Raw genomic sequence first — 25189 nt, 5'->3', positions numbered from 1 at the left:
ACCGCCCTCAGGTCACCCTGGCCACCAGCCAAAGTACCATCTCACTCGGGGACGGTAGATTGGGGTGTGGCAGAGGGGACTCTCTCTCCTCACGGAGATCATTGAGTCTCGACCGTGACATCTCGATGGTCACGCCCCCGTAATGGAAACGTGACACATCCGCAAACACTGCCCGTGCGCGCTGAAGCCCAAACACGCTCGAGCAGTGAATGCGTCCTCAGACAGCAGCGGAAAATCGATCGCACCCGGAAGTGCACGGGCGAGCCGTCTTGAAAAAGACGTGCCACGCGCAAGCTCTTTTTGTGAGAGGAAAACCTTGCAGTCGATGCCGAAGCGCCCAGGGAAACACACACCAGCTGTCAGGCGGACCACTGCACAGATCAGCAGGCAGGAAGTATGCGATCACTGGAACGCGCCGTCACACCAACACCGACTGGAAAGCTGCTCGTCTCGAAGAAGCTGACAGAGTCTCAGAAGGCTGTAGGAGTGAAGAGGTAGGTACTCTTGGCTCCGAAAGCAGAAACATAATGCGATATTGCCTCGTACTTCCTTATATACTCACGCAGTGAGGCGGAGCTACGTATGCAAATTCCGCATGCCCCATGGCATTGGCACGCCATTGGGCGTTTTCTCAAAACTCGAAGTTGATAGGCTTCTAAGCGAAACCCCCATTCGTTAGTCACTAACGTTACGTCGTAGTGACTGAACGAAAGGGAACGCCGTTTATCTGTAACGCTGTTATTCCCATCACTGCTTATTGAGCAGTAGGCTAGCTGGAGCCATTTATCTCCAGTCTTTGTGCTAAGCTAGGCTAGCGGTGGGTGCGTCAGACAGAGTTATGGCATGCACGGAGATGAGAATGGTATGTATGGACTTATCTAACTCTGGGGGATGCGGTGAATAAGCTGAAGTCCCAAAAAATCGGCGTGTTACTTTAACTGAATCTTTCAAAACCATATGATACCAACCAGTGTTAATTTAGTATTAATTATATACTATTATATTATTGATTGTATATTTTAAATGAGCCTTTATTGATAGATTTTGTGTTTTCGTTTTAATTCTAGTTTAAAGGGATAGTTCACCCAAAAATGAAAATTAGCCTATAATTTACTCACCCCCAAGTCATCCTAGGTGTACATGACATTCTTCTTTCAGACGAATAAAATCAGAGTTATATTACAAAAGTCCAGGCTGATCCAAGCATTAGAATTTGATTCATAGTTGCTCTGTTTTTGAAGTCCATAAAAAGTGCATCTGTCCGTCAAATAACGTGCTCCACGCGGCTCCGGGGTGTTAATAAAGGCCTTCTGAAGCGAATCGATGCGTTTGTGTAAGAAAAATATTCATATTTAAAACTTTATCAAGTAAACTTTCGGCCGACCACCTTCCGTGGAAAAGTGTTGAATGTTGAAAGTGAAACTCAAGATGCGTACGTGACCTCATGACGAGCGTACCTGGTCGCGTTAGTCTTTCGATCGGCAGGGGAACTTTCAACAATTTTTCCACAAATTGAACAGGGAAGGCGGTCGGCCAAAAGTTTACTTGATAAAGTTTTAAATAGGGATAATTTTCTTACACAAACGCATCGATTCGCTTTTGTAAGCGACTTTTGTAATATAACTCAGATTTTATTCATCTGAAAGAAGATTGTCATATACACCTAGGATGACTTGATGGTGAGTAAATTATGGGCTAATTTTCATTTTTGGGTGAACTATCCCTTTAAGTTTGTCATTTTTATTTTAATTTTCAATATAACAATTCATAATAATTCATATAATAATAATTTTTCATTTCAGTTTAAGTTTTTTAGTGTAGATGCCACTGCAACATTTCTAATTTTTAAAGTTTCATGTAATATTTATTATTTGTTGGATTTTATTTCAGAAATATTTTAAGTACGGAAATTACGGAAATTGTTTTCATTTAGTTAACAAGTTAGTAACACTAAAAACCTGCATGAATACAAAGAGTACATTTCTAAGAACATGGCACATGTTACACTATATTTTTTAATATTTTTCCTTTTCTTTATCATAGACACTCCAATGCTAGGTTTGCTGCGAAATACATTTGTTCTTGTGTATTAAGTGGAAAATTGATTAATATAATATTACATAATTCATGAAACAATTTTCATATTTGGGTGAATTTTGGGTGAACTTTTAGCAACTAAAAACTATAAAAAGTGCAGCTCGCTGCTTAAACCCTAGAGAAGTATAAAAGAGACATCAATTTTATTTCATGCTTTCAAGAGAATTTTTTATTTGTGAATATGAAATAATTATGCAGGTGAGAGTGCTTTCTCATTTAGCGCTTTGATGTGAATCAAAACAGCATTAAATAAATGTGTTAATAAGACACAGATTATGCAGCTAATTACCCTGTTAACAAGGGTCACTTTTCCATGTCATTTTTCCATTCCATGTCATCTGTGTGTTTCTACATTCACCACCCCCCCCCCCCCCACTCACTCTCTCTCTCTCTCTCTCTCTCTCTCTCTCACTTATTCATTTTGTGAGCGAGATGAAAATAACCTTCCAAAAGCCAAAGTTCAATTTGCTAAAACATTAGTAACATAGGCCTAAAACTCTTTGCACACTTAAAATATTGTTGCAGTAGATATCAAAATATCAAATCAAGTGGCATTTATTTTAAATTAAAGTAACACCAGCACAATTAGGTTTTCAAAGACATTGTAAAAATGGCTCAGAAAAGTGAAGTTGGTTCTGAGAAAAGTTTGAGCAGCATTTGTACAAATTACACTTGTTTTGACATTCAGACATTTAAGTGTTCAGTATGCCAATATACACACACTAGCAATAAAACATGCAATAAAGATATCGTTTATAAGTTATGCTGCATTTAAAGGTTTAGAAGTATCCTGGTCACTTTCAGCTGTGACAGTAACGGTCTCTGTTGCTTGCTTTGTTGTGTGTGTTTTGGGATGGGAAGCCAATGTTCTGTTATGTTCTGTTCTGCTCTTATTTAAATTCTATCAGTGTCAGTGTTGCATATGTACAGAGACATGGACACAAACACACATTCACATAAGCTTGGCGATGTCACCCGTACTCATAAACGGATCACCACACACATACCAGTGGCTACATTAAAGAGAGACAACAAAACATTAGTGACGTACCTGGAACAGTGCCAGCTCGCCATGAGAACAAAGGGATTCAAAGACAGCAATGAGAGAACGACAGAGACACTGGTATTGACAGTTTGCACAATCAGAGAGTGAGAGATAGATAGATAGATAGATAGATAGATAGATAGATAGATAGATAGATAGATAGATAGATAGATAGATAGATAGATAGATAGATAGATAGATAGATAGATAGATAGATAGATAGATAGATAGATAGATAGATAGATAGATTGATTGATTGATAGATTGATTGATTGATTGATTGATTGATTGATTGATTGATTGATTGATTGATTGATTGATTGATTGATTGATTGATTGATTGATTGATTGATTGATTGATTGATTGATAGATTGATAGATAGATAGATAGATAGATAGATAGATAGATAGATAGATAGATAGATAGATAGATAGATAGATAGATAGATAGATAGATAGATAGATAGATAGATAGATAGATAGATAGATAGATAGATAGATAGATAGATAGATAGATAGATAGATAGATAGAGATAGGAGCTTTAATATGACATATTCCCAAGTGTAGTGAGATGTGGAGTGGAACAGGAAGGTCGTGACAGCATTGTGTCATCATCACCCACATTGATTGCTGTGAAGATATGTGTTAAGTCCAAGGTCTTCTCAAAACCTGTGAATGACACGTTCATCTTTTTTACTCATTCTTTTTCTCACATATTTGCTCTCTGTCTGTCTCTTTCTCTCTTTTTTCTCACATCAGCAGGGAGTCCGATTACTCTCACTGTTTTTCTGTGAAATCTGATATGCTAATTCTATATTCTAATCTGTGCATGATATTTCCGGTGGGACAGAGAGTTGTGTAACTCGTTGTCCGGAGAATGTTTATTTACATGTTCTCCTTTGCTGTCTGTAATTTGTGGTTCAGCGATCATAGAGCGCGTGGTGGAGGGCCGGTGGCCGTACCTTCGTCCGCTGCTGTGTCCTCAGAGCCACAGCGATGAGATAGGACAGCTGATGCAGCGCTGCTGGTCCGAAGATGTCAATGAGAGGCCGGATTTCAACCAGATTAAAGTGCTGCTCCGCAAGAATAACCGGTACCTGAAACACAAATCGCTGAATTTTTTTTCAAGATTCATATGTGTAACTGTTGTAGGCCAGTAAGAGCTGTGCATGTAAACCTCACTCCCCTAATCTCAAGAGGCACGCTAGCGACTGACGCAAGGCTGCGGTCTTTAGCCTCCTTTTTAGAGCGCCTGCCTCCCACGCCGGAAACCGCGATTCGAATCCCGCTCAGTGTAGGTTGAGTAGAGAGTGGGTTACATTTGGTGCCGTGACCCGGATGGGAGTGAGGTCTAGGGGGTGAGTGTAACTGTTGTAGGCCAGTAAGAGCTGTGTGTGTAAACCTCACTCCCCTGATCTCAAGAGGTGCGCTACCAACTGACGCAAGGCTACAGTCTTTAGCCTCCTTTTTAGAGCGTCTGCCTCCCACGCCGGAGACCGCGATTCGAATCCCGCTCAGAGTAGGTTGAGTAGAGAGTGGGTTACATTTGGTGCCGTGACCCGGACGGGAGTGAGGTTTTGGACGATGCGTGTAACTGTCGTAGGCCAGTAAGAGCTGTGTGTAAACCTCACTCCCCTGATCTCAAGAGGCGCTCTAGCGACTGATGCTAGGGGCTGCAGTCTTTAGAGTGCCCGCCTCCCACGCCGGAGACCATGGTTCGAATCTCGCTCAGAGTAGGTTGAGTAGAGAGTGGGTTACATTTGGTGCCGTGACCCGGATGGGAGTGAGGTTTAGGGGGTGAGTGTATTTGTCGTAGGCCAGTAAGAGCTGTGTTTGTGTAAACCTCACTCCCCTGATTTCAAGAGGCACTCTAGCGACTGACACTAGGGGCTGCGGTCTTTAGAGTGCCCGCCTCCCACGCCGGAGACCACGGTTCGAATCCCGCTTGGGGTGGGTTGAGTTGAACCAGTTACAAATGCATAACGTAATGTGTATATTTTTAGATAATATAACTGGTCACTGTTTACGTTTCACTTTTAATAATTTTAAGTATCCCTGTAGCTGTAGTGCAGTTTATCTAAAAATGTATTTTAAAAAAAAAATGTCAAGCACTCTTATATAATATATTGTCTCTTAATTAATATGAAGCAATAAAAACTTCTGATGCTTTATTATTATTATTATTATTATTATTCTGTTAATCTACATAAACTTCTATTGGTAGTCAATCAAATTTAAATGTTTATTAATTAATATCATTATATATGAAATTAACTTTGTGTATTATGGGTGTTATTTTTTTATTGAATTTTTTAGGAAATCTGCTTGCACGGCCCCTACTCCCTATGCTGCAGTGATCAGACACACGTTCACATCTTTTGTCTCTGCCTCACTTTCTCTGTTTTGGCCTCAGTGGATATGGTTCCAACATCCTGGATAACCTCCTGTCCCGTATGGAGCAGTATGCCAATAACCTGGAGGAGTTGGTGGAGGAGAGGACGCAGGCGTACCATGAGGAGAAACGTAAAGCTGAAGCTCTGCTCTATCAGATCCTCCCACAGTGAGTCCCACACATATCTTTCATATTTATAAATTATTTTTTATTTTTTTATTCCTGTTTATTTCTGCTTTTTGTTTTGAAAATACTACCAAGACATGATGTGATTCTTTCGTTTGAACAGATTCTTTATAATGATTTGTTCAACCCAAATTGCAAAGAATTTGTAAATCACACATCTAAAAGTTTAAGATCTGTTTTATTTTTTTAGGGTAATTTATGCTTTTATGCATCAAGGATTAATTTAATTAATCAAAAGTTGCATTAAATGCATTTATAATGTTACAAAAGATTTCTGTTTCATATAAATACTGTTCTTTTTTTACTTTCTATTCATCCTGAAATATAAGTAGCATGGTTTGTACAAAAAAAATTAAGCAGCACAACTGTTTTCAACATTGATAATAATAAGAAATGTTTCCTGAGCAGCTTTTTTTTTGTCAATTGAAATAATTTTCTCACTGGTATGAGGCCGTGTTTCACTGTGTGGGTGTTTTTTGTTTCAGCTCAGTGGCTGAGCAGCTGAAGCGAGGTGAGATGGTGCAGGCAGAAGCCTTTGACTCGGTCACCATCTACTTCAGTGACATTGTAGGCTTCACCGCATTATCAGCTGAGAGCACACCAATGCAGGTCAGAAAACCCTCAGCAACGGGTATAATTCAGTAAACACTCCTCAAGGAGACGCACAGAAAAAATGATGGGCTAATTTTGTCCTTTACTGCGACAACCATGAGTGCACTATTGAGTTAAAATAGATTATCTATTTGTCGATTTGTACATGCCACAGGTGGTGACGCTGCTGAATGATCTCTACACTTGCTTTGATGCAATCATCGACAATTTTGATGTGTACAAGGTAATTCCAGACAGTCATTACATTCAGCATCTGTTCAGGGACATGAGTGCTTAATTAGTTTAAGTGGCTGAGATGGATCCCTTGTGCTCCTTTGGCTGAGAGCCGACCCTTGTGAAAAAGTAGTTTACATTTGTATACTTTAAAAAGAGTACTTATAACGGGAAATAATATACTTTAAATGAATATACTTAAAGTCTGCATAATTAAAGTTATGACCAACTTTACTTCACTATTGTGATGTATTTTCTGAGTGAAAATAGAGGGCGTGGCTTGTTTTTTTCCGCTGGGAATTGATTCGATCTAGAAAAGTAGGCGTTCCATTCACCTTGATGTCAAACTAGGGGGACATCACATTTCAACAGGAAACAATATAGAGTCTATAAAACATGAAGCACAACAAGCATATCTGTGACAACACTCGTTTAACCAGACATTTGACTGTACATCACATTTTTGACATTGTTGATCCTTCTTGCAATCGTAATGCAATGGACTATGGCCTACATTAAACCTTTAAATAAAAGAGTTATTGAGCTGTTTACACTGTCATATACAATAATAGAGCCTGCACAGCAACAGGAAATAAAAATGAATGCAAAAAACCTGCTTACCTTACCAGAGCATGTGAGCGGAGCAGAGCTCCACTCATGAACCGCTCACCGGTAAAACAATGCTCAAATCTCGCTCCAACATGAAATTTCTCTATACTGTAGCCTACTATACTTGTTTAGTTTAATATGTTTAAATATTATTATGTTATTTTTTTTATTTCATTTGCGTTGATTATGAAAAGTGAACAGGACACATAAGATGCGCAATATGTCAGAAGACATGGGCGTCAGAAATGATTTTGACCACTTCATTAAGTTTTGTTTTGTTGAAAGCCTTTCTTTAAAGTGAATTTCGTTTTGTATAAATTATATCTTAATTTTAATCAATGTTTTATCCTGGATTTAATAAATAATAAGCAAATATATAGCAGACAGTGACATGGAGGCGCCGGCGCCGCGTGAACAACAGCTTAAATGAACAACTACTAGAAAAATACTTTAGTTGGGGGCGGCCCTATAGCTATACTTATTTCAGATAGGCCTATATTCGAACCAGCATGTCACAAAGGGCATTCTGGGTTGAGCGTGTGGCGCTGAGCGGAATGAGCTTTAGAAATGAACGGAATCTTCAGAAAGGCGCTCTCACTTTGGAGGAAATATTACCGCTCTACGCATTCTCTATACGCACACCGCAACGGTCAAAATATGACCTCATGTATGTTTTAAAAACATAATTCAACATATAAATAATAGGCCTACTTTTTAATGGGCCTCTTAAAGTGTTACTAAATGCTAAGAATGAATAAATGTAAATTAACTAAAATTTGCATTGCATTTGCAATCCAGCACCCCTGCCCCTGACCCTAATTATATATTACACTGTAATATATACTATTTATTACTATATTTATATACTACCTAATTATACATACAGTGTGTTACAAGGGCACCTTAAAATAAAGTGTAACCAAATGTAAAATCTGGTAACTTTATTTGGTAACACTTTATTTTACAGTGTTACACGTTACATGTATACTTTAGTAATAACTATAAATTATGCATATTTACATGCAATTAACTCTAAACCAAACCCTCATCCTAACCCTTACCCTATAAGGGTACCTGTAATTAATTATTCTTTCTTGGTGTTGAACTTATATGTATAATTACACTGTAATACTGACACCTTAAAACAAAGTGTAAGCCTTTATTTTAGTGTCCTTGTTACACATTACATGTAGTTACTTTAGTAATTAGCACAAATTGTGTATAATTACATGCAACTAACCCTAAATGAAACCCAAATCGTTTATGATTAAGAACATGTAGTTAATTATTATTACTCTGTACTTAAATATATAATTACTCTGTAACACAGACACCTTACAATAAAGTATAACCAAAAGTAAAGTCATGAAAGTGTCCTCTCTTTAAGTACACTTAAATGGCCTTTAATTTCATTCATTCCAATATTATAATATCTGCTAGAACCGATTTTATTAATATACTTTTAAGATTTGAATTTAAACACTAAAGTATGGGGAACACATATTCACTATTATCTATGACTTTTTCCTCCATAAACTCTTAATTTACCGTTCATTAATAGTTAGTAAGGTAGTTTTTTTGTGTGTAGTGTTTAAATGTAGGTATTGGGTAGAATAAGGTCATGCAGAATAAGGCATTAATATGTGCTTTTTAAGTACTAATAAACAGCCAATATTCTAGTAATATGCATTCTAATAGGCAACTAGTTAATAGTGAGAATTGAACCCTAAAATAAAGTGTTACCGAAATACACACTACAAGTGCACCTTCAGTAGGATTAAATGCACTTCTGATTTACAAGGGTAATTATGTGTTTTTGTGTGGCGCCCTCAGGTGGAGACCATCGGCGATGCGTACATGGTGGTGTCAGGACTTCCCGTGAGGAACGGGAAACTGCATGCACGCGAGATTGCCCGCATGTCTCTGGCTCTACTGGAGGCCGTTCACTCCTTTCGAATCCGCCACCGACCCAGCCAGCAGCTCCGCCTACGCATCGGCATCCACAGCGGTGAGGATCATAGGTCATGAAAGTGTTTAATAGAGTACAAGTAGAGCACAGAGCAGTCTGCCCTCTCTAAGGATGTATCGGTTTGTTCATGACTGACTGCAATGGGGAGGTTTGACTGACGGTTATGTGTATGTGTGGGTGTTATTTTATGTGTCCAGGCCCCGTGTGTGCAGGGGTGGTTGGTTTGAAGATGCCTCGATATTGTTTGTTTGGCGATACAGTCAACACAGCTTCACGCATGGAATCCAATGGAGAAGGTGAGGTGCCTCCAGACTTTTAAAGTGGTCGTATTCTACACTTTTGTTGCATTTATTTTTCCCTGAAGTCCATTTATAATGTTAGTCAAGGTTTCTTTCACGCAGTAGTTGTGATTTACACTACTGTTTAAAAATTGGGGGTCGGTAAGTTTTTATTTATTTATTTATTTAAGTCTCTTATGCTCACCAAGGCTGCATTTATTTGTACAGTAAAAAAACGAAAAATATTAAAATAACTCTTTTCTATTTGAATAGATTTTAAAATGTAATATATTCCTGTAATGCAAACCTGAATTTTCACATGTCTTCAATGTCACATGATCCTGCAGAAGTCATTCTAAAATGCTGATTTGCTGCTCAAGAAACATTTCTTATTATTGTCAATTTTGAAAACAGTTTTGCTATTTAATATTTTTGCGGAAACACCGATACATTTTAGCAGTCTTTAATGAAGTTCAAAAGAACAGTAACACAACTTCACTTTACTGTCACCTTTGATCAATTTAATGCATCCTGATGAATAAAAGTGTTAATTTCTTAAAAACTTGGAAATATATAAACTTTGTTACTGACCCCAAACTTTTGAACAGGTTATAAATGATCATTTTGCAAACTATTTCTGACAGATGGGATCAAACCCATTTTTAGTACTGCATCTTTAAAACTTCTATATGTAAACGATCTCTGTTGTGAAATGGTTAACCTCTTTGGATGTGAAAACTAATTATTTTTGTTTATTCAATTGATTTTACATTTGTAAATCACTTCAAAGATTACAATTGTGCATAATGTCTATACAAATACACAAAATATAGTGATAAACAACAGTATTTACAGTAATTAAACATTTATTTCAGTTAAAAAAAAAATTAAATCCCATACAGAGATTGCTGAGAAGAGTAATGACTATTTAAAAACTCATTCATCAAGTGGATGATGAATCCTTAAATAGCTGTTAATATATATTTTTTTTAATTTAACCTTTATTTATCCAGGTAAACTGTTTGAGAACCACTTCTCATTTACAAACATGACCTGGCCAAGAGGCTACAGGAATAAATCAGAACATACTGTACATAGTACATAGTCAAACACATGACACATAGAACAAACAATTGAATTAAAAATCGGTGGACCACAAAGAAAAGGAAAAAAAGAAAAGAATAAAGTGCTTAAATTTGTATGTATAAATATGGTTCATGATTATCTGCAGGAACAAAAGTCAACTATGTAATTTTGGAGGTTTTGCTTAAAGGTGGAGATTGGGATCAGAGATGTAAGTTTCAAGGTATTTTGTAGTGTGTTCCAGTCATGTACTGCTGCAAAGCGGAAGGCATTACGTCCAAAGGTAGTAGAAGTAGAAGGGGTACTAAATTTAATCAAATTACTTGATCTTGTGTGATAGGTGTTATGAACAGCATGAAGAAGAGATGACAAATAGAGAGGTGTCTTGCCCAGGATTGTCTTGTATATGAAGAGAAACCAATGATGAAGCCGCCGGGTATAAAGGGAGGGCCAGCCCACCAGTTTATACAGGTCACAGTGATGAGTGTGAAAGGGTGCATTAGTGACAAAACGGATGGCTGAGTGATAGATTGTGTCAAGATTTTTTAGGGCTGTGTTTGGTGCCATACTGTAGATAATATCGCCATAGTCCAGAATTGGCAGTACTGTCATCTTAACGAGGGTGCATTTGGTAGCATGAGTAAAGGAAGCTTTATTGCGAAAAAGAAAGGCTAGTCTCGCTTTGACTTTTGTTTGAAGGTTATTGATGTGTGTAATGAATGACAGGGATGAGTCCAACCAGATACCTAGATATTTATATTTTTTGACATACTCCAGAGCCATACCGTTCATGCAGGTGATTGTAAGTGGAGTCTCAGTTACCGGTTTTCGGCTAAAAAGAATACATTTTGTCTTATTGGTGTTAATACGGAGGTGGACATTGTCAAAGAACTGCTCTATAGAGGTGAAACTGAGTTTGAGACTGGAAGCCGCAGAATTAGGAGAGGAACCAACTGAGTACAAAATGGTATCATCTGCATAAAGATGAATCCGGGAGGTGCCAGGAGCTCTGGCTATATCATTGATGTAGATAGAAAAAAAGGGTTGGGCCCAGTATGGAGCCTTGAGGCACACCTTTAGAGATAATAAGTCGGTCTGACATAATGTTTTCACTCTTCAATTGCTGGGCACGGTTGGTGAGATAATTGGCAAACCAATCACAGCTAGAGGAGGACAGACCAATACTGGAAAGCTTATGTAAGAGGATCGTATGGTCGACAGAGTCAAAGGCCTTGGCGAGGTCTATAAAGGTGGCAATACAGACCTGTTTGCTGTCTAATGCTGTAATTACATCATCAAGGACCTTTGTGGTGGCTGTTATGCACCCATGTCCCGTCCGAAAACCAGATTGCATGTCAAATAATATATGATTTTTATCCAGGAAATCATTTAACTGTTTTTGGACGAGATTCTCCAGAACTTTGGCAAGGCATGGTAGGATGGAAATTGGGCGATAGCAATTTGGGTCAGATTCAGAACCCCCTTTGAATAGGGGAAAAATGATGGCTGATTTCCAATCAATAGGGATCTCAGATAGCTGTAGGGACATGTTAAATAGTCTTGTGACCGGAGCAGCAATAATGCGGGCTGCTGCTTTTAAGAACATGGGATCAAGACCATCAAGGCCAGCAGATTTGTTTGTATTCAGCTTGGTGAGTTCATCCTGGACTTCAGAGGTGGAAAGAGGCATAAAGGAGAAGCCACTGTTGCTTGATGGAGAAAGTTGGGCATTTGCTGAGGTTGTAATTGAAGTGTCCATTGAGACTGGATTAGGGATTGGCATTGAAACTGTATGGGTTGAATTAATAAAGTGATGGTTTAGAAGTGAGGCCATGCAAGACTTATCAGTAATAATAATGTCATTAAATAACATAGAAACTGGTAAATGAGGGGAAATAAAGTTATTTTCCATTACCTTGACTGTTTTCCAGAATGCCCTAGCATCAGTGCCACATGTGGTGAGTTTCTCTTTAAAATGCGAGATTTTAGCATTTCTGATAGCCTGTGTTGCTTTATTTCTGCATTGACGGAAGGCCAGCCAGTCATCTGGAGATTGGGTAGAGCGGGCCTTTCTCCAGAGGGCATTTTTATGATGAATAATCTCAGCCAGGTCATTGGAAAACCAGGGACTATATCTATTTTTTATTCTAAGTTTTTTCAGAGGGGCATGTTTACTCATAATCATACTGAAAGTGTTTTTAAAAAAAGACCATGCCTCTTCCAAGATGGGGAAGGTATTAATTCTGTCCCACGACACAGCCGCAACATCTTGGAGAAAAGCTTGCATATCCAGTTTTTTCAAAGAGCGCTTGGTTACAATTTCTGGGCGTCTTTTGAATGAAAGTCCAGAGCGTATACATGCAATAGCGCAATGATCACTTATTTGACTGAAAACACCCGCTTGATAATTAGATGGATTGTTAGTCAAAAGGAGGTCAATCAGAGTGGATGATGAGGAAGATTTAGGATTAGGTCTGGTGGGCTCAGTTATCATCTGAGTAAGGTTTAGAGCATCAAACTGTTGCAAAACTGAATCTGGGGGATTGATCATATCCCAGTTCAGATCACCCATAAGGACAAACTCGGAGGATATGTATGGAGCAAGGAGTTGACTAAAAGCTGTGAGTGCAGAAACTGGAGCTGAAGGTGCTCTATAACAAACAGCAACAGAGATAGAGAGAGTATTTGAAAGCCTAAGCTTTAGTACCAGTAGTTCAAGTTGTTTAGGAACTGACTTAGAAAGAGCAACAGTACATTGCAGATGATCTTTAACATACATAGCTACACCACCACCCCTGGTAGCTCTGTCCTGACGAAACACATTATAGCCTGGTATGAAGATGTCAAGATCAGTGTTCCTTTTTTTAAGCCAGGATTCAGAGATAGCAAGAACATCAGGCTTAGCTGTGTGCACCAATGTTTTTAAAGTGTCAAAATGCTTAGAATTCAACAGACTGCCGATATTTACATGTAAAAAACCCAATGATTTACGGTCACAAAATTCACCAAATGACAGCTGGGCAGTAACTGAGTTAGCTGGCCCAGGATTTGGATGAACATTACCAGAGATTAATAACATGAGAATAATTAACATGCGTCTAAGAGCAACACCAGAACAAATCCATTGTTTGTCTTTTACAAAGGGCAAAGCCAGTAACAAGTTAGAGTCAAACAGTTCCTGCAGTAGCATAATCGAAAAATATGGAAGGGTTCGAAATACCTGGGTGACAGAAAGTCCAACAGATTTAGTAATCCATAAGGATGGGACATCTCTCGATTGAAGAATGAAGTCTAATGTTCCCCGACAGTGAAATGCTGGGGCAGACCCTAGAGTGTGTTTACCAGCAGACCCGGGAACCTGATACTGTACATGCAGCAAAAAGGTGAATGACAAAATCCAGAGAACCAGTAGGATTTTTATAAAGAAAAGCATGATTCAAAAACGTTAGTAGTGTAGCACAGGCTTCAATGTGTGCTGGAAACAAGCCTTGATGTATCTTGATGTAAATCCTGAATCGAAAACCCCAGCCACAGATCTCGGGTGAAGGCAAGCCACACTGCAGCAGGTCCATGTAGTCCTCAGACCAGGTAGAGTAGGCCGAGATCCTCTCGAAAACAAGCAGGTAGGCCTCAGACCAGGTAGAGTAGGCCGAGATCCTCTCGAAAACAAGCAGGTAGGCCTCAGACCAGGTGGAGTAGGCCGAGATCCTCTCGAAAACAAGCAGGTAGGCCTCAGACCAGGTGGAGTAGGCCGAGATCCTCTCGAAAACAAGCAGGTAGGCCTCAGACCAGGTGGAGTAGGCCGAGATCCTCTCGAAAACAAGCAGGTAGGCCTCAGACCAGGTAGAGTAGGCCGAGATCCTCTCGAAAACAAGCAGGTAGGCCTCAGACCAGGTAGAGTAGGCCGAGATCCTCTCGAAAACAAGCAGGTAGGCCTCAGACCAGGTGGAGTAGGCCGAGATCCTCTCGAAAACAAGCAGGTAGGCCTCAGACCAGGTAGAGTAGGCCGAGATCCTCTCGAAAACAAGCAGGTAGGCCTCAGACCAGGTGTAGTAGGCCAAGATCCTATCGAAACAAGCCGGTAGGCCTCAGACCAGGTGTAGTAGGCCGAGAACCTCTCAGAATAGCTGTAGTCAGATAGCATAGGCTTTAGTGTGTGTTGGAAGCGAACCACAATGCAGCTGGAGATAGATAGTTGTTATCTTGCTGTAAATCCTGTTTCAAGAACCCGTCACAGATCTAGGCTGAAGACATGCCACACTGCAGCAGATCCCTGGGCTGTAGCATGAAGATAGGCCTCAAACCAAATAATAGGCCACTACAGAAACTTAGTTTAAGATTAAATGAAGGCTCTGTCTGGATTATTTCAGTGAGAGGTGCCATAAAATCCTTTAAAAAAAACTTAAAAATGGACAGACAAGGAGCAGACAGAAAGACATGCAGCCATCTTGGAAAAGTATATATAATATATATATTTATATAAAAATATATAAATGTGGTTGGTCTTATACTACAATTCAAAAGTTTGGGATCAGTAAGATTTTTTTTTTTTAGGAAATTAATACTTTTAATCAGCAAGGATCATTAACTGATTGAACTGAAAGTAAATTAAATGATAAAATTGAAAGTAAAGACATTTATTGTTTTTACTTATTTATTGTATGTTAATGTAATACTAAATCTTATGTCAGTTTCTGAAAGACTTCTTTTTGCAGTTTAATTTATAAAAAATTGTAAAAAGTTGTATTTCTTCTGCTAGCAACAAGACAATGTAATATACCTTCACAGTATTTAAAGGGTTAGTTCACCCAAAAATGTAAATGATCCCTAAATTTACTCACCCTCAAGCCATCCTGGGTGTATATTGACTTATATTATGAGTTAAATTTAAAAAATATCCTGGCTCCAAGCTTTATAAAGGGAATGAATATTAACTGAGATTTTGAAGCCCATAAAAGTCCATACAGCTCCAGAGGGTTAATAAACACCTTTTGAAGCAAAGTGATGCATTTTTGTGGGAAAAAATATCCATAATTATAACTTTATAAACTGTAATCACTAGCTTCCGGTAACGTCCGTTCGCGCATTCACAAGGCTCCCGTCGAGTTCCTGCATATGACGTAGGATGTAAGCTTCGGTGAGAGTATATGCCTCTCGCAGTTCAAACAAATAGGGCTGGACAACCAACTCAAGCTCCTCTTCTCTTATATCGAAATCCTCCGTCATATTGCTTTAAATATTCTCGTTTTAGACTGGTGAATTTGTGACTGGTGTTTTGTTTTGCTCTATCCTCTGTGCTTCCGCATTTGTCAATACGTCATGCGAGGTCACTCTTCGGACGGAACTCGACTCGTGTACGAAAGCCAGTGATTCTAATTTATAAAGTTATAAATATGGATATTTTTTGTACAAAAGTGCATCGCATCGCTTCAAAAGGCCTTTATTAACCCCCTGGAGCTGTATGGATTACTTTTATGATGGATGGATGGATGGATGGATGGATGGATGGATGGATGGATGGATGGATGGATGGATGGATGGATGGATGGATGGATGGATGGATGGATGGATGGATGGATGGATGGATGGATGCACTTTTATGGACTTCCGAATCTTAGTTACTATTTACTCCCATTATAAAGAAGAGCCAGGATATTTTTTTATATAACTCAGATTGTGTTTGACTGAAAGAAGAATGTCATATACACCTAGGATGGCTTGAGGGTGAGTAAATTATAGGATAATTTTCCTTTTTGGGGGAACTAACCCTTTAATTTGATGCAAACAAAAATTGTGGTGTGTGTGTGTGCCCGCTTTTTAATAATCTAATGTGTATTGATACCTCTTCCATCAGCCCTGAAGATCCATATGTCAGAAGCCACACAGGTCATACTGGAGGAATTCAACTGCTTCCAGCTGGAGCTCAGGGGCGATGTTGAGATGAAGGGAAAGGGACGGATGAGGACGTACTGGCTGTTAGGAGAAGTCAACTCCAACAATGCCTAAAAACTGACTGACAGAGAGAAAGAGCTACAAAACAAAAACATCCAAACTAATACTGGGACAGTGTGGGACGTGGCAGTGCTTCACTGGGACGAAAGGATGAAAGACTAGACTGTCAAAACTGGGTCTTATTCATCTTTCATCCCCCAAAGTTTCATGGTATTGCTTCATGGGAATCTTGCTATGACTGTTTTTGCCAAGTAATCTCAAAAAAGAAAAAAACAATACTTGAGCAGAATCGTTTAGACAAATGGACGATGACAACACACCATCAGATCGGTGACTGTTGAGCTGAATGTTTAGGCGCAGGACTTTCTGCTGGTGTGATATCATACCCATCCGGGTCTTGTAGGAGTTTTAAATTTTGTTTTGTCGTGATAGGTCTTTGTCCAGATTTTTAAAAGCAATCATCAGGAGTCTTTTGGGGGTTGTTTGTTGTCGTTCATGTTTTTTTGTCTTGCAAAGACACAGTGCTGTAGTCCCGCTAGTTTTTTTTTTTTTTTGCCATGCGAAATGTTCTTGATACCTCCTCTGGGGTGCAGGTCAGTCCAAAACTCTTCCATCTGCCAAAACTGATCCAGAGGGTTTTGAACCACAGATGAAAGTTATGCACATAAGATAAATAATAATAAATGTCAAGTATGATTAAGAAAGCATAGAAATGTGCAATGATGGATTTTTTTCTCAGAGCTCAAGACCATTTCCATTCAGAAGTATTGTATTGGGGTGCGATTACACAACAACAATGTACTAAAACAGAAATGTTTTTCCTTTGTACAGACAAAAACGTTGTCAAAATGATCACCGTTCACACGGATCCACAAAAAGGACTAAAAGCGCTGCAGCCAGGCCAGTAGTTGGCAAAGTCACTTTGTAAAGAAACACTACGCACCTATAGACTGAACACGTAATATGCATGCGCATGGCGTTACCATTTTCACAAATTCAACAACAGTACCATTTTCCAAAACTTGCACTTTGAAACCCGTTTTCCAAAACACTGTTGTGTAAATGCACGGCCAAAACGCATTCAGTTTTTAGTTGAAACGGTGTAGTGTAAATGGCCCCTTGATGTTGCAATAGTGTCTCAGCTAAAACTAGCCCAGGGATGTTCTTGTGTTCATTTAATAGCAGGATTTACTTTCCCGACAACATATAACTTCCGTAAAGTGACATTTCCAAATTGCAGACTGTCCTCCAAAAAACAACAACTCTATAGGTCGTTTTTCATGCACCTTATTACGACCTTTATTTACGTTTTAAAGTCATGCACCCTCTAGCTGGCGTAAAAATAATGACAGTGTCGTGTAACGTCTGTCGTCATGAAATGACGTATGACTTGCCAATCAAACTGCGTGTTCATTTAAATGCAATGTGTGTACTTTTTACCACCATTTGTCATATTTCCATTTAGCAAAAATCTTTTTTTATTAACAACTACAACCACCCCACCCCTAAACCTACCCAGTGATTTATAGTGCATATACACTTTATGAGCACATGTGTTCCCTGGGATCGAACCCACGATTGCATGATCACATGATGTTGTATTTTGCAATGCTCTATCAATTGAGCTATGCAAAACCGGAAATATTACGCAAATAAAAGAAAACAAAGCATTAAAATGAAAGTGTCCTGTTGTCGATAGGAGCGCAACTTTAGGAAACGCTCCTATGGGTCGTATTTCAGGGAAGTGACAAACGAATAGGTCCTAGGCGTATTGGTTGGAGGACATGTTGCCAAATTGAACTTGATTTTATCCATCAAAATTGAATTTTGATCGTTCTTGGATTTCTTTGATGTTATTGGTTAATGTTGTTTTTGCTGCATTTATGAAATCTGAGATTCCACTCTAATTCATTCATGTGCTTGGACTTAAAAAACTTTTATTCAGAGTTTTATTTTTATTTATTTTTAAGAAATTTTTATTCAGCAAGGAGGCATTAAATTAATCAAAAAGACAGTAATGACATTCTACATGTATATCTATTTCAAATAATTGTTGTTCTTTTGAACTTCCTATTCAACAGGAAATCTTTTTCTTTTTTTTGTGAATCACAGTTTCAACAGAAATATTAAGTAGAATCAACCCTGATAATATAGACGTTTTATATAGATATAATAATAGACGTTTCATGAGCAGCAAAACAGAATATTAGAAGGATTTCTGAAGGATCATGCTGAAGACAGCATGAAAATTCAGCTTTGCCATCACATGAATAAATAACATTTTAAAATATATTGAAATACAAAATAGGATTGTAATAATATTTCACAATATTGCAGTTTTTACTGTATTTTTGTTCAAATAAATGCAGCCTTGTTGAGCATAAGGGACTTTTAAAAACAGTAAAAAAAATCTTACCATCCCCAAACCTTTGAACAGTATAGATTATGGCAAATTATGTCACCTATATATTCTCTTGCAAAATATTGAAGAACAAAGAAACACATAGCTACAATAAAATAAAACCAATAATGATGCATAAATGTGCAGATATTTAAAATGTGTACTTCCTTTAAGTCGAAGCTGCTGCCATTTTAATTGTTTTTCCTAAAATTCCATGTTTCTAACTACATATTGTTACATTTGAATGGATTATGAAAACATTTATTCAAAATGTGATGAATGTGGATAAGAGCAGGAGGAGTTATACAGTAAATTTTGAATTATGTTTTCAATAAGCATAATATCTTAGCTTGAAAGGTAGAGTGAGATGAATGTGAGGGACAGTTGAATCACATCTACACCTTTTAATATTTATCAGCTCACAATGTTTTGAAGATCTGGGCAGATCTTTCAAATCTTCCTCTTCATTCAAATGCGCTAAGTATTTTCTGATAACGTATGGAACTTTCCGACCAACAACTTCTCAAATCTCTATGCCAAATTTCGCTATGCCAAATTCCATCCAGTATGAAGCAACTGTCAAGTTTAAGATCAAGTTGAATCACACATTTCTTCCCCATTCTGAAGACTTTCACAGATTCTGGTGTTTTATAAAGTGTAAATTGTGCAGTGCTGCTCACCTCTCTGTGTCTATAAACTGAGATAATGAGGATTTGGACAGAAACTTTTCCTGTTGCGATGACACCTGCTGAGCCATCAAATCTCACTGGGGTCAGAGTCATCTGAGACGGCTGTTACATTTCAGTACAACCCGAAATCCTGTGCCGATGGCTGCAGTATACATCCTGTGAGGAAACAGTCCAACAATTCTCTGATGGCATTAAAAGCTTCAGTATAACGCTGCTCTATTTTTGAATAACATAACATGAATGTCTGGGCCGGATGTAAATAAATGCTGTGTTTTCCCACATCACTTCTCTTCTGCTGTGACAACTGTCAGTCAAACTGTAGCAATGCATCATATGGACATGATGGCAGACACACTGTGTCATGAGATCCTGATTGATAATGACAGATGTACAGTGTTTAAGATGCAGCTCTTCTTGCTTTCCTGTTCGGAGAGCATGAATAATGATTGTAATGTTTTATCTGTCTTCTATGTGTGTTTTGGATAGCTGGGTCTGTGGGTGTCATATGGATATATATTACTACAAAGTCTTCAAGTGAACTTCAAATTGATTGTGTTTTTTGTTTATGTTCTGGGGGAGGCGGATTGTGTAAAATAAACATTAAAAACACTGAGCTATCTTTACAAATTCTTGTGCTTTTAATGGTCTACAGTAATGTGGTATTTTTCACACAAAGTCAGCCTTCTAAAGAATAATGCATGTAAGAGGTAAGTATTGCTATATTAGCTCTATTCAAGTTGTACATTGGCATAGAGACCATTTCTACTAGGCAAAATTGCCATGCGTGTAATTTTCTGTTGGCAAAAATCTTTGCCTTTTCCATTTTTGCAGCATAAAATGCATCTTAATTGTTTTACGTTTGAATATTTCTGAAAAATGAATGTACAATATTTTAAAGCTAGATATGTTTAGATAGACCAAATAAAGGTACTTCTCAATTCAGTGTCAATAAATAGCACCAAATACTCAAACAATATGCCCCGGCCGTTATAAGCTAAATGTGTTAAATAAGCACAAAAATTATATTATTATTATAACTGACAACTAAGGAAAATCCCAAATTCAGTGTCTCAGAAAATTTGAATATTGTGAAAAGGTTCAATATTGAACACACCTGGTGCCACACTCTAATCAGCTAATTAACTCAAAACACCTGCAAAGTCCTTTAAATGGTCTCTCAGTCTAGTTCTGTAGGCTACACAATCATGGGGAAGACTGCTGACTTGACAGTTGTCCAAAAGACGACCATTGACACCTTGCACAAGGAGGGCAAGACACAAAAGGTCATTGCAGAGCTTCATTCACAGAGCTCTGTGTCCAAGCACATTAATAGAGAAGCGAAGGGAAGGAAAAGATGTGGTAGAAAAAAGTGTACAAGCAATAGGGATAACCGCACCCTGGAGAGGATTGTGAAACAAAACCCATTCAAAAATGTGGGGGAGATTCACAAAAAGTGGACTGCAGCTGGAGTCAGTGCTTCTAGAACCACTACCCACAGACGTATACAAGACATGGGTTTCAGCTGTCGCATTCCTTGTGTCAAGCCACTCTTGAACAACAGACAGCGTCAGAAGCGTCTCGCCTGGGATAAAGACAAAAAGGACTGGACTGCTGCTGAGTGGTGCAAAGTTATGTTCTCTGATGAAAGTAAATGTTGCTTTTCCTTTGGAAATCAGGGTCCCAGAGTCTGGAGGAAGAGAGGAGAGGCACACAATCCACATTGCTTAAGGTCCAGTGTAAAGTTTCCACAGTCAGTGATGGTTTGGGGTGCCATGTCATCTGCTGGTGTTGGTACACTGTGTTTTCTGAGGTCCAAGGTCAACGCAGCCGTATACTAGGAAGTTTTAGAGCACTTCATGCTTCCTGCTGCTGACCAAATTTATGGAGATGCAGATTTCATTTTCCAACAGGACTTGGCACCTGCACACAGTGCCAAAGCAACCAGTACCTTGTTTAAGGACCATGGTATCCCTGTTCTTAATTGGCCAGCAAACTTGCCTGACCATAGAAAATGTATGGGGTATTGTGAAGAGGAAGATGCCAGACCCAACAATGCAGAAGAGCTGAAGGCCACTATCAGATCAACCTGGGCTCTCATAACACCTGAGCAGTGCCACAGACTGATCGGCTCCATGCCACGCCGCATTGCTGCAGTAATTCAGGCAAAAGGAGCCCCAACTAAGTATTGAGTGCTGTACATTCTCATACTTTTCATGTTCATACTTTTCAGTTGGCCAAAATTTCAAAAAATCCTTTCTTTGTATCGGTCTTAAGTAATATTCTAATAACAAATTTCACTTTTTGAATGGAATTGGTAAAATAAATCAACTTTTTGATGATATTCTAATTATATGACCAGCACCTGTGTATATATATATATATATATATATATAATTAGAATGTCATGGAAAAGTTCATTTATTTCAGTAATTCAACTTAAAAGGTGAACCTGATATATTATATAGACTCATTGCATGCAAAGTGAGATATTTCAAGCCTTTATTTGTTATAATTGTGATGATTATGGCTTACAGCTTATAAAAACCCTCAAAATCTCATAAAATTAGAATATTGTGAAAAGTTTCAGTATTGTAGGCTCAAAGTGTCACACTCTAATCAGCTAATTAATCAAAAACATCTACAAAGGGTCCCTGAGCCTTTAAAGGGATAGTTCACCCAAAAATGAAAATTCTGTCATCATTTACTCACCCTCAAATTGTTCCAAACCTGTATGAGTTTCTTTGTTCTGCTGAACACAAAAGAAGATAGAGTGAAGAATGTTTGTAACCAAGCAGAGAAAGCAACCATTGACTACCATAGTAGGGAAAAAAATACTTATAGTCAGTGGTTGCTCTCTCTGCTTGGTTCCCAACATTCTTCAAAATATCTTCTTTTGTGTTCAGCAGAACAAAGAAACTCATACAGGTTTGGAACAACTTGAGGGTGAGTAAATTATAACTCACCCTCAAATTATTTTCATTTTTGGGTGAACTATCCCTTTACGGCCCTGTCCCAAATGGCACACTTCATGTGCACTTTCGGTCTTGTGGACTTACAATGGTCGTTCCGTGCGCATGTCCACGAAGAAGGGTGCTCGAAAAGTGTGGAAGAAAAAGGTGCACAAGCTGCAGGGATGACCGCAGCCTGGAGAAGATTGTCAGGAAAAGGCCATTCAAATGTGTGGGGGAGCTTCACAAGGAGTGGACTGAGGCTGGAGTTACTGCATCAAGAGCCATCACACACAGACGGATCATGGACATGGGCTTCAAATAGCGTCAGAAGTGTCTTTCCTGGGCTAAAGAAATAAAGAACTCGTCTGTTGCTTAGTGGTCCAGTCCTCTCTTCTGATGAGAGGAAATGTTGCATCTCATTTGGAAACCAAGGTCCCAGAGTCTGGAGGAAGAATGGAGAGGCACACAGTCCAATATGCTTGAAGAACCCGTCTACCAGGACATTTTAGAGCACTTGCATGCTTCCTTCAGAAGATAAGCTTTATGGAGATGCTGACTTCATTTTCCAGCAGGACTTGGCACCTGCCCACACTGCCAAAAAGTACCAAAACCTGGTTCAATGACCGTGGGATTACTGTGCTTGATTGGCCAGCAAACTCGCCTGACCTGAACCCCATCGAAAATCTATGGGGCATTGCCAAGAGAAATATGAGAGACATGAGACCGAACAATGCAGAAGAGTTGAAGGCCGCTATTGAAGCATCCTGGTCTTCCATAACACCTCAGCAGTGCCACAGGCTGATAGCATCCATGCCATGCCGCATTGAGGCAGTAATTCATGCAAAAGGGGACCAAACCAAGTACTGAGTACATATGCATGATTACATTTTTCAGAGGGCCAACATTTCTGTATTTAAAATCCTTTTTTTTTATTGCGTTCATGTAATATTCTAATTTTCTGAGATTTTGATTTTGGGGGTTTCATAAGCTGTAAGCCATAATCATCCAAATTATAACAGGTAAAGGCTTGAAATATCTCACTTTGCACGCAATGAGTCTATATAATATATTAGTTTCACCTTTTAAGTTGAATTACTGAAATAAATGAACTTTTCCATGACATTCTAATTTATTGAGATGACAAATAAGAAAAATATATATATTTTTTCTAAGATCAAAAAATAATATTAAAAAATAATATTAAGCAAAAGAGTTTTAAAATGCATTTTTATGTCCAAAAAATGTATGGTGTTGATTCATATTGGTTTTACAGCTTTTAAGACATGCATTAATTCATTATTAAACAAGATTTCAGATTTTACCACCCAGAAAATGTCAGGTGGTGCGACCATATATTCATTTAAAATAATATACATATACACTATACATAATCATTGTAAAATGCATATCACATGGTAAATTCCCTTTACCTTTTCTAAGTATTGCCCTTTTACTCCAATTCATATAAACAGACACTTTTCTGTGTTCAGAACGCAATTTTATATAAGGAGTTTTTATGTTTTTTTGTATTTTTATTATTATTATTTGTATACATTATATAATGTTTTACATTTATATTTCTTCATTTTGCAATTGCAGTGGGAATTGATACTTTTAAATGTAAATTTGCTGGTCGCACCACCTGACATTTTAGGTCTTTGAAACACCACAACTCAAAAAGTCAATTGAATTTCAAAAAAATTTAAAGAGTATCTTATAAATGGAATATTGTAGATCAATTTGATATGTGACGTACTTATAATTTTTTTTTTTAGGAAAATAATGAATTCGGACAAAAAAAATACATGTCGTGTCATTGACCCATATATATATATATATATATATATATATATATATATATATATATATATATATATATATATATATATATATATATATATATTATTATTATTATTATTATTATTATTATTATTTTCAATTAAATTCATTTTAGTTCGAAAATGTTTTTATGTAATATTTTGTAGGCGATTTAATGGTACTAAATTATATTTAATGAATTGTTATGATCAATTTATTACCTGTTAATCAATTTTTTAGCATAGACCTAAAAATGAAATTTCCAACTTTAAACTGTCGTAAATGTGGTCTCTTTTTAAAGAAGATACTTGGCATATTATTAGCAGATTATTATAAGTGAAAAGTTTCAAAGTTTTTAAATCAAAGCCATAATTCTAAACAAGTTGTGTTCCAATAGGTTGATTGATACTGTATTAAAAAATTGCTTTCAGTAAGATTTTGTTTGAGCGCAGTACCAAACGTTTCCACTAGATTCACTTCCCATTCGTTTTCAAAGCGGTCATTTTAGAACAGTAGCCTACAAGTGTGACTATTTTTTCCAGTACCATTTAAACTTTTCGTGTCATGTTTTCCCTAAAAAAAATGTATCAGGGTTAATTATAATATTAATATATTAAAAAATACGATTAAATACCTGCTGTTAAACCATTTAAAAGTCAGCACCTATTTATTCAGGTGTTATTTGCTATTTTATTATTTGCATCCCATCCTTATTGTTTTTTATTTGCTATTTTGTTACTGGCATCCCATTCTTATTGTTTACTGTCTGTCAGAGTTTTTACCCACATGTTTACACAGAAGCGGCGTTCTTGTCAAGTTGCACGGGCTTCTTTTTGTCTAACGGGTCTCGATGACAGTGCCTTCACCGTGATTGGTCAACTGCCACGTCAATC

The 25189-nt window shown here is 37.9% G+C and overlaps 1 protein-coding gene across 1 annotated transcript in view; it reads left to right on the top strand.

The window, feature by feature from the left end:
- npr1a (natriuretic peptide receptor 1a) overlaps positions 1 to 20146 on the top strand; it is a 150084-nt gene extending 129938 nt beyond the window's left edge. Inside the window, exons 16-22 of the mRNA XM_079828822.1 lie at positions 4068 to 4236; positions 5557 to 5703; positions 6207 to 6330; positions 6488 to 6556; positions 8989 to 9163; positions 9322 to 9420; positions 16340 to 20146. Of these exons, the coding sequence (XP_079684948.1) occupies positions 4068 to 4236; positions 5557 to 5703; positions 6207 to 6330; positions 6488 to 6556; positions 8989 to 9163; positions 9322 to 9420; positions 16340 to 16491 (935 nt within the window). The 3' untranslated portion in view covers positions 16492 to 20146. The remainder of the gene's footprint in view (positions 1 to 4067; positions 4237 to 5556; positions 5704 to 6206; positions 6331 to 6487; positions 6557 to 8988; positions 9164 to 9321; positions 9421 to 16339) is intronic.
- Positions 20147 to 25189: the final 5043 nt, after the last annotated feature.

This window comes from Gobio gobio, assembly GCF_949357685.1.
Source record: "Gobio gobio genome assembly, chromosome: 11".
Taxonomy (NCBI): Eukaryota; Metazoa; Chordata; class Actinopteri; order Cypriniformes; family Gobionidae; genus Gobio; species Gobio gobio.
The sequence above is the reverse complement of the archived record's forward strand: the minus strand, read 5'-3'. Positions and strand labels throughout refer to the sequence as shown.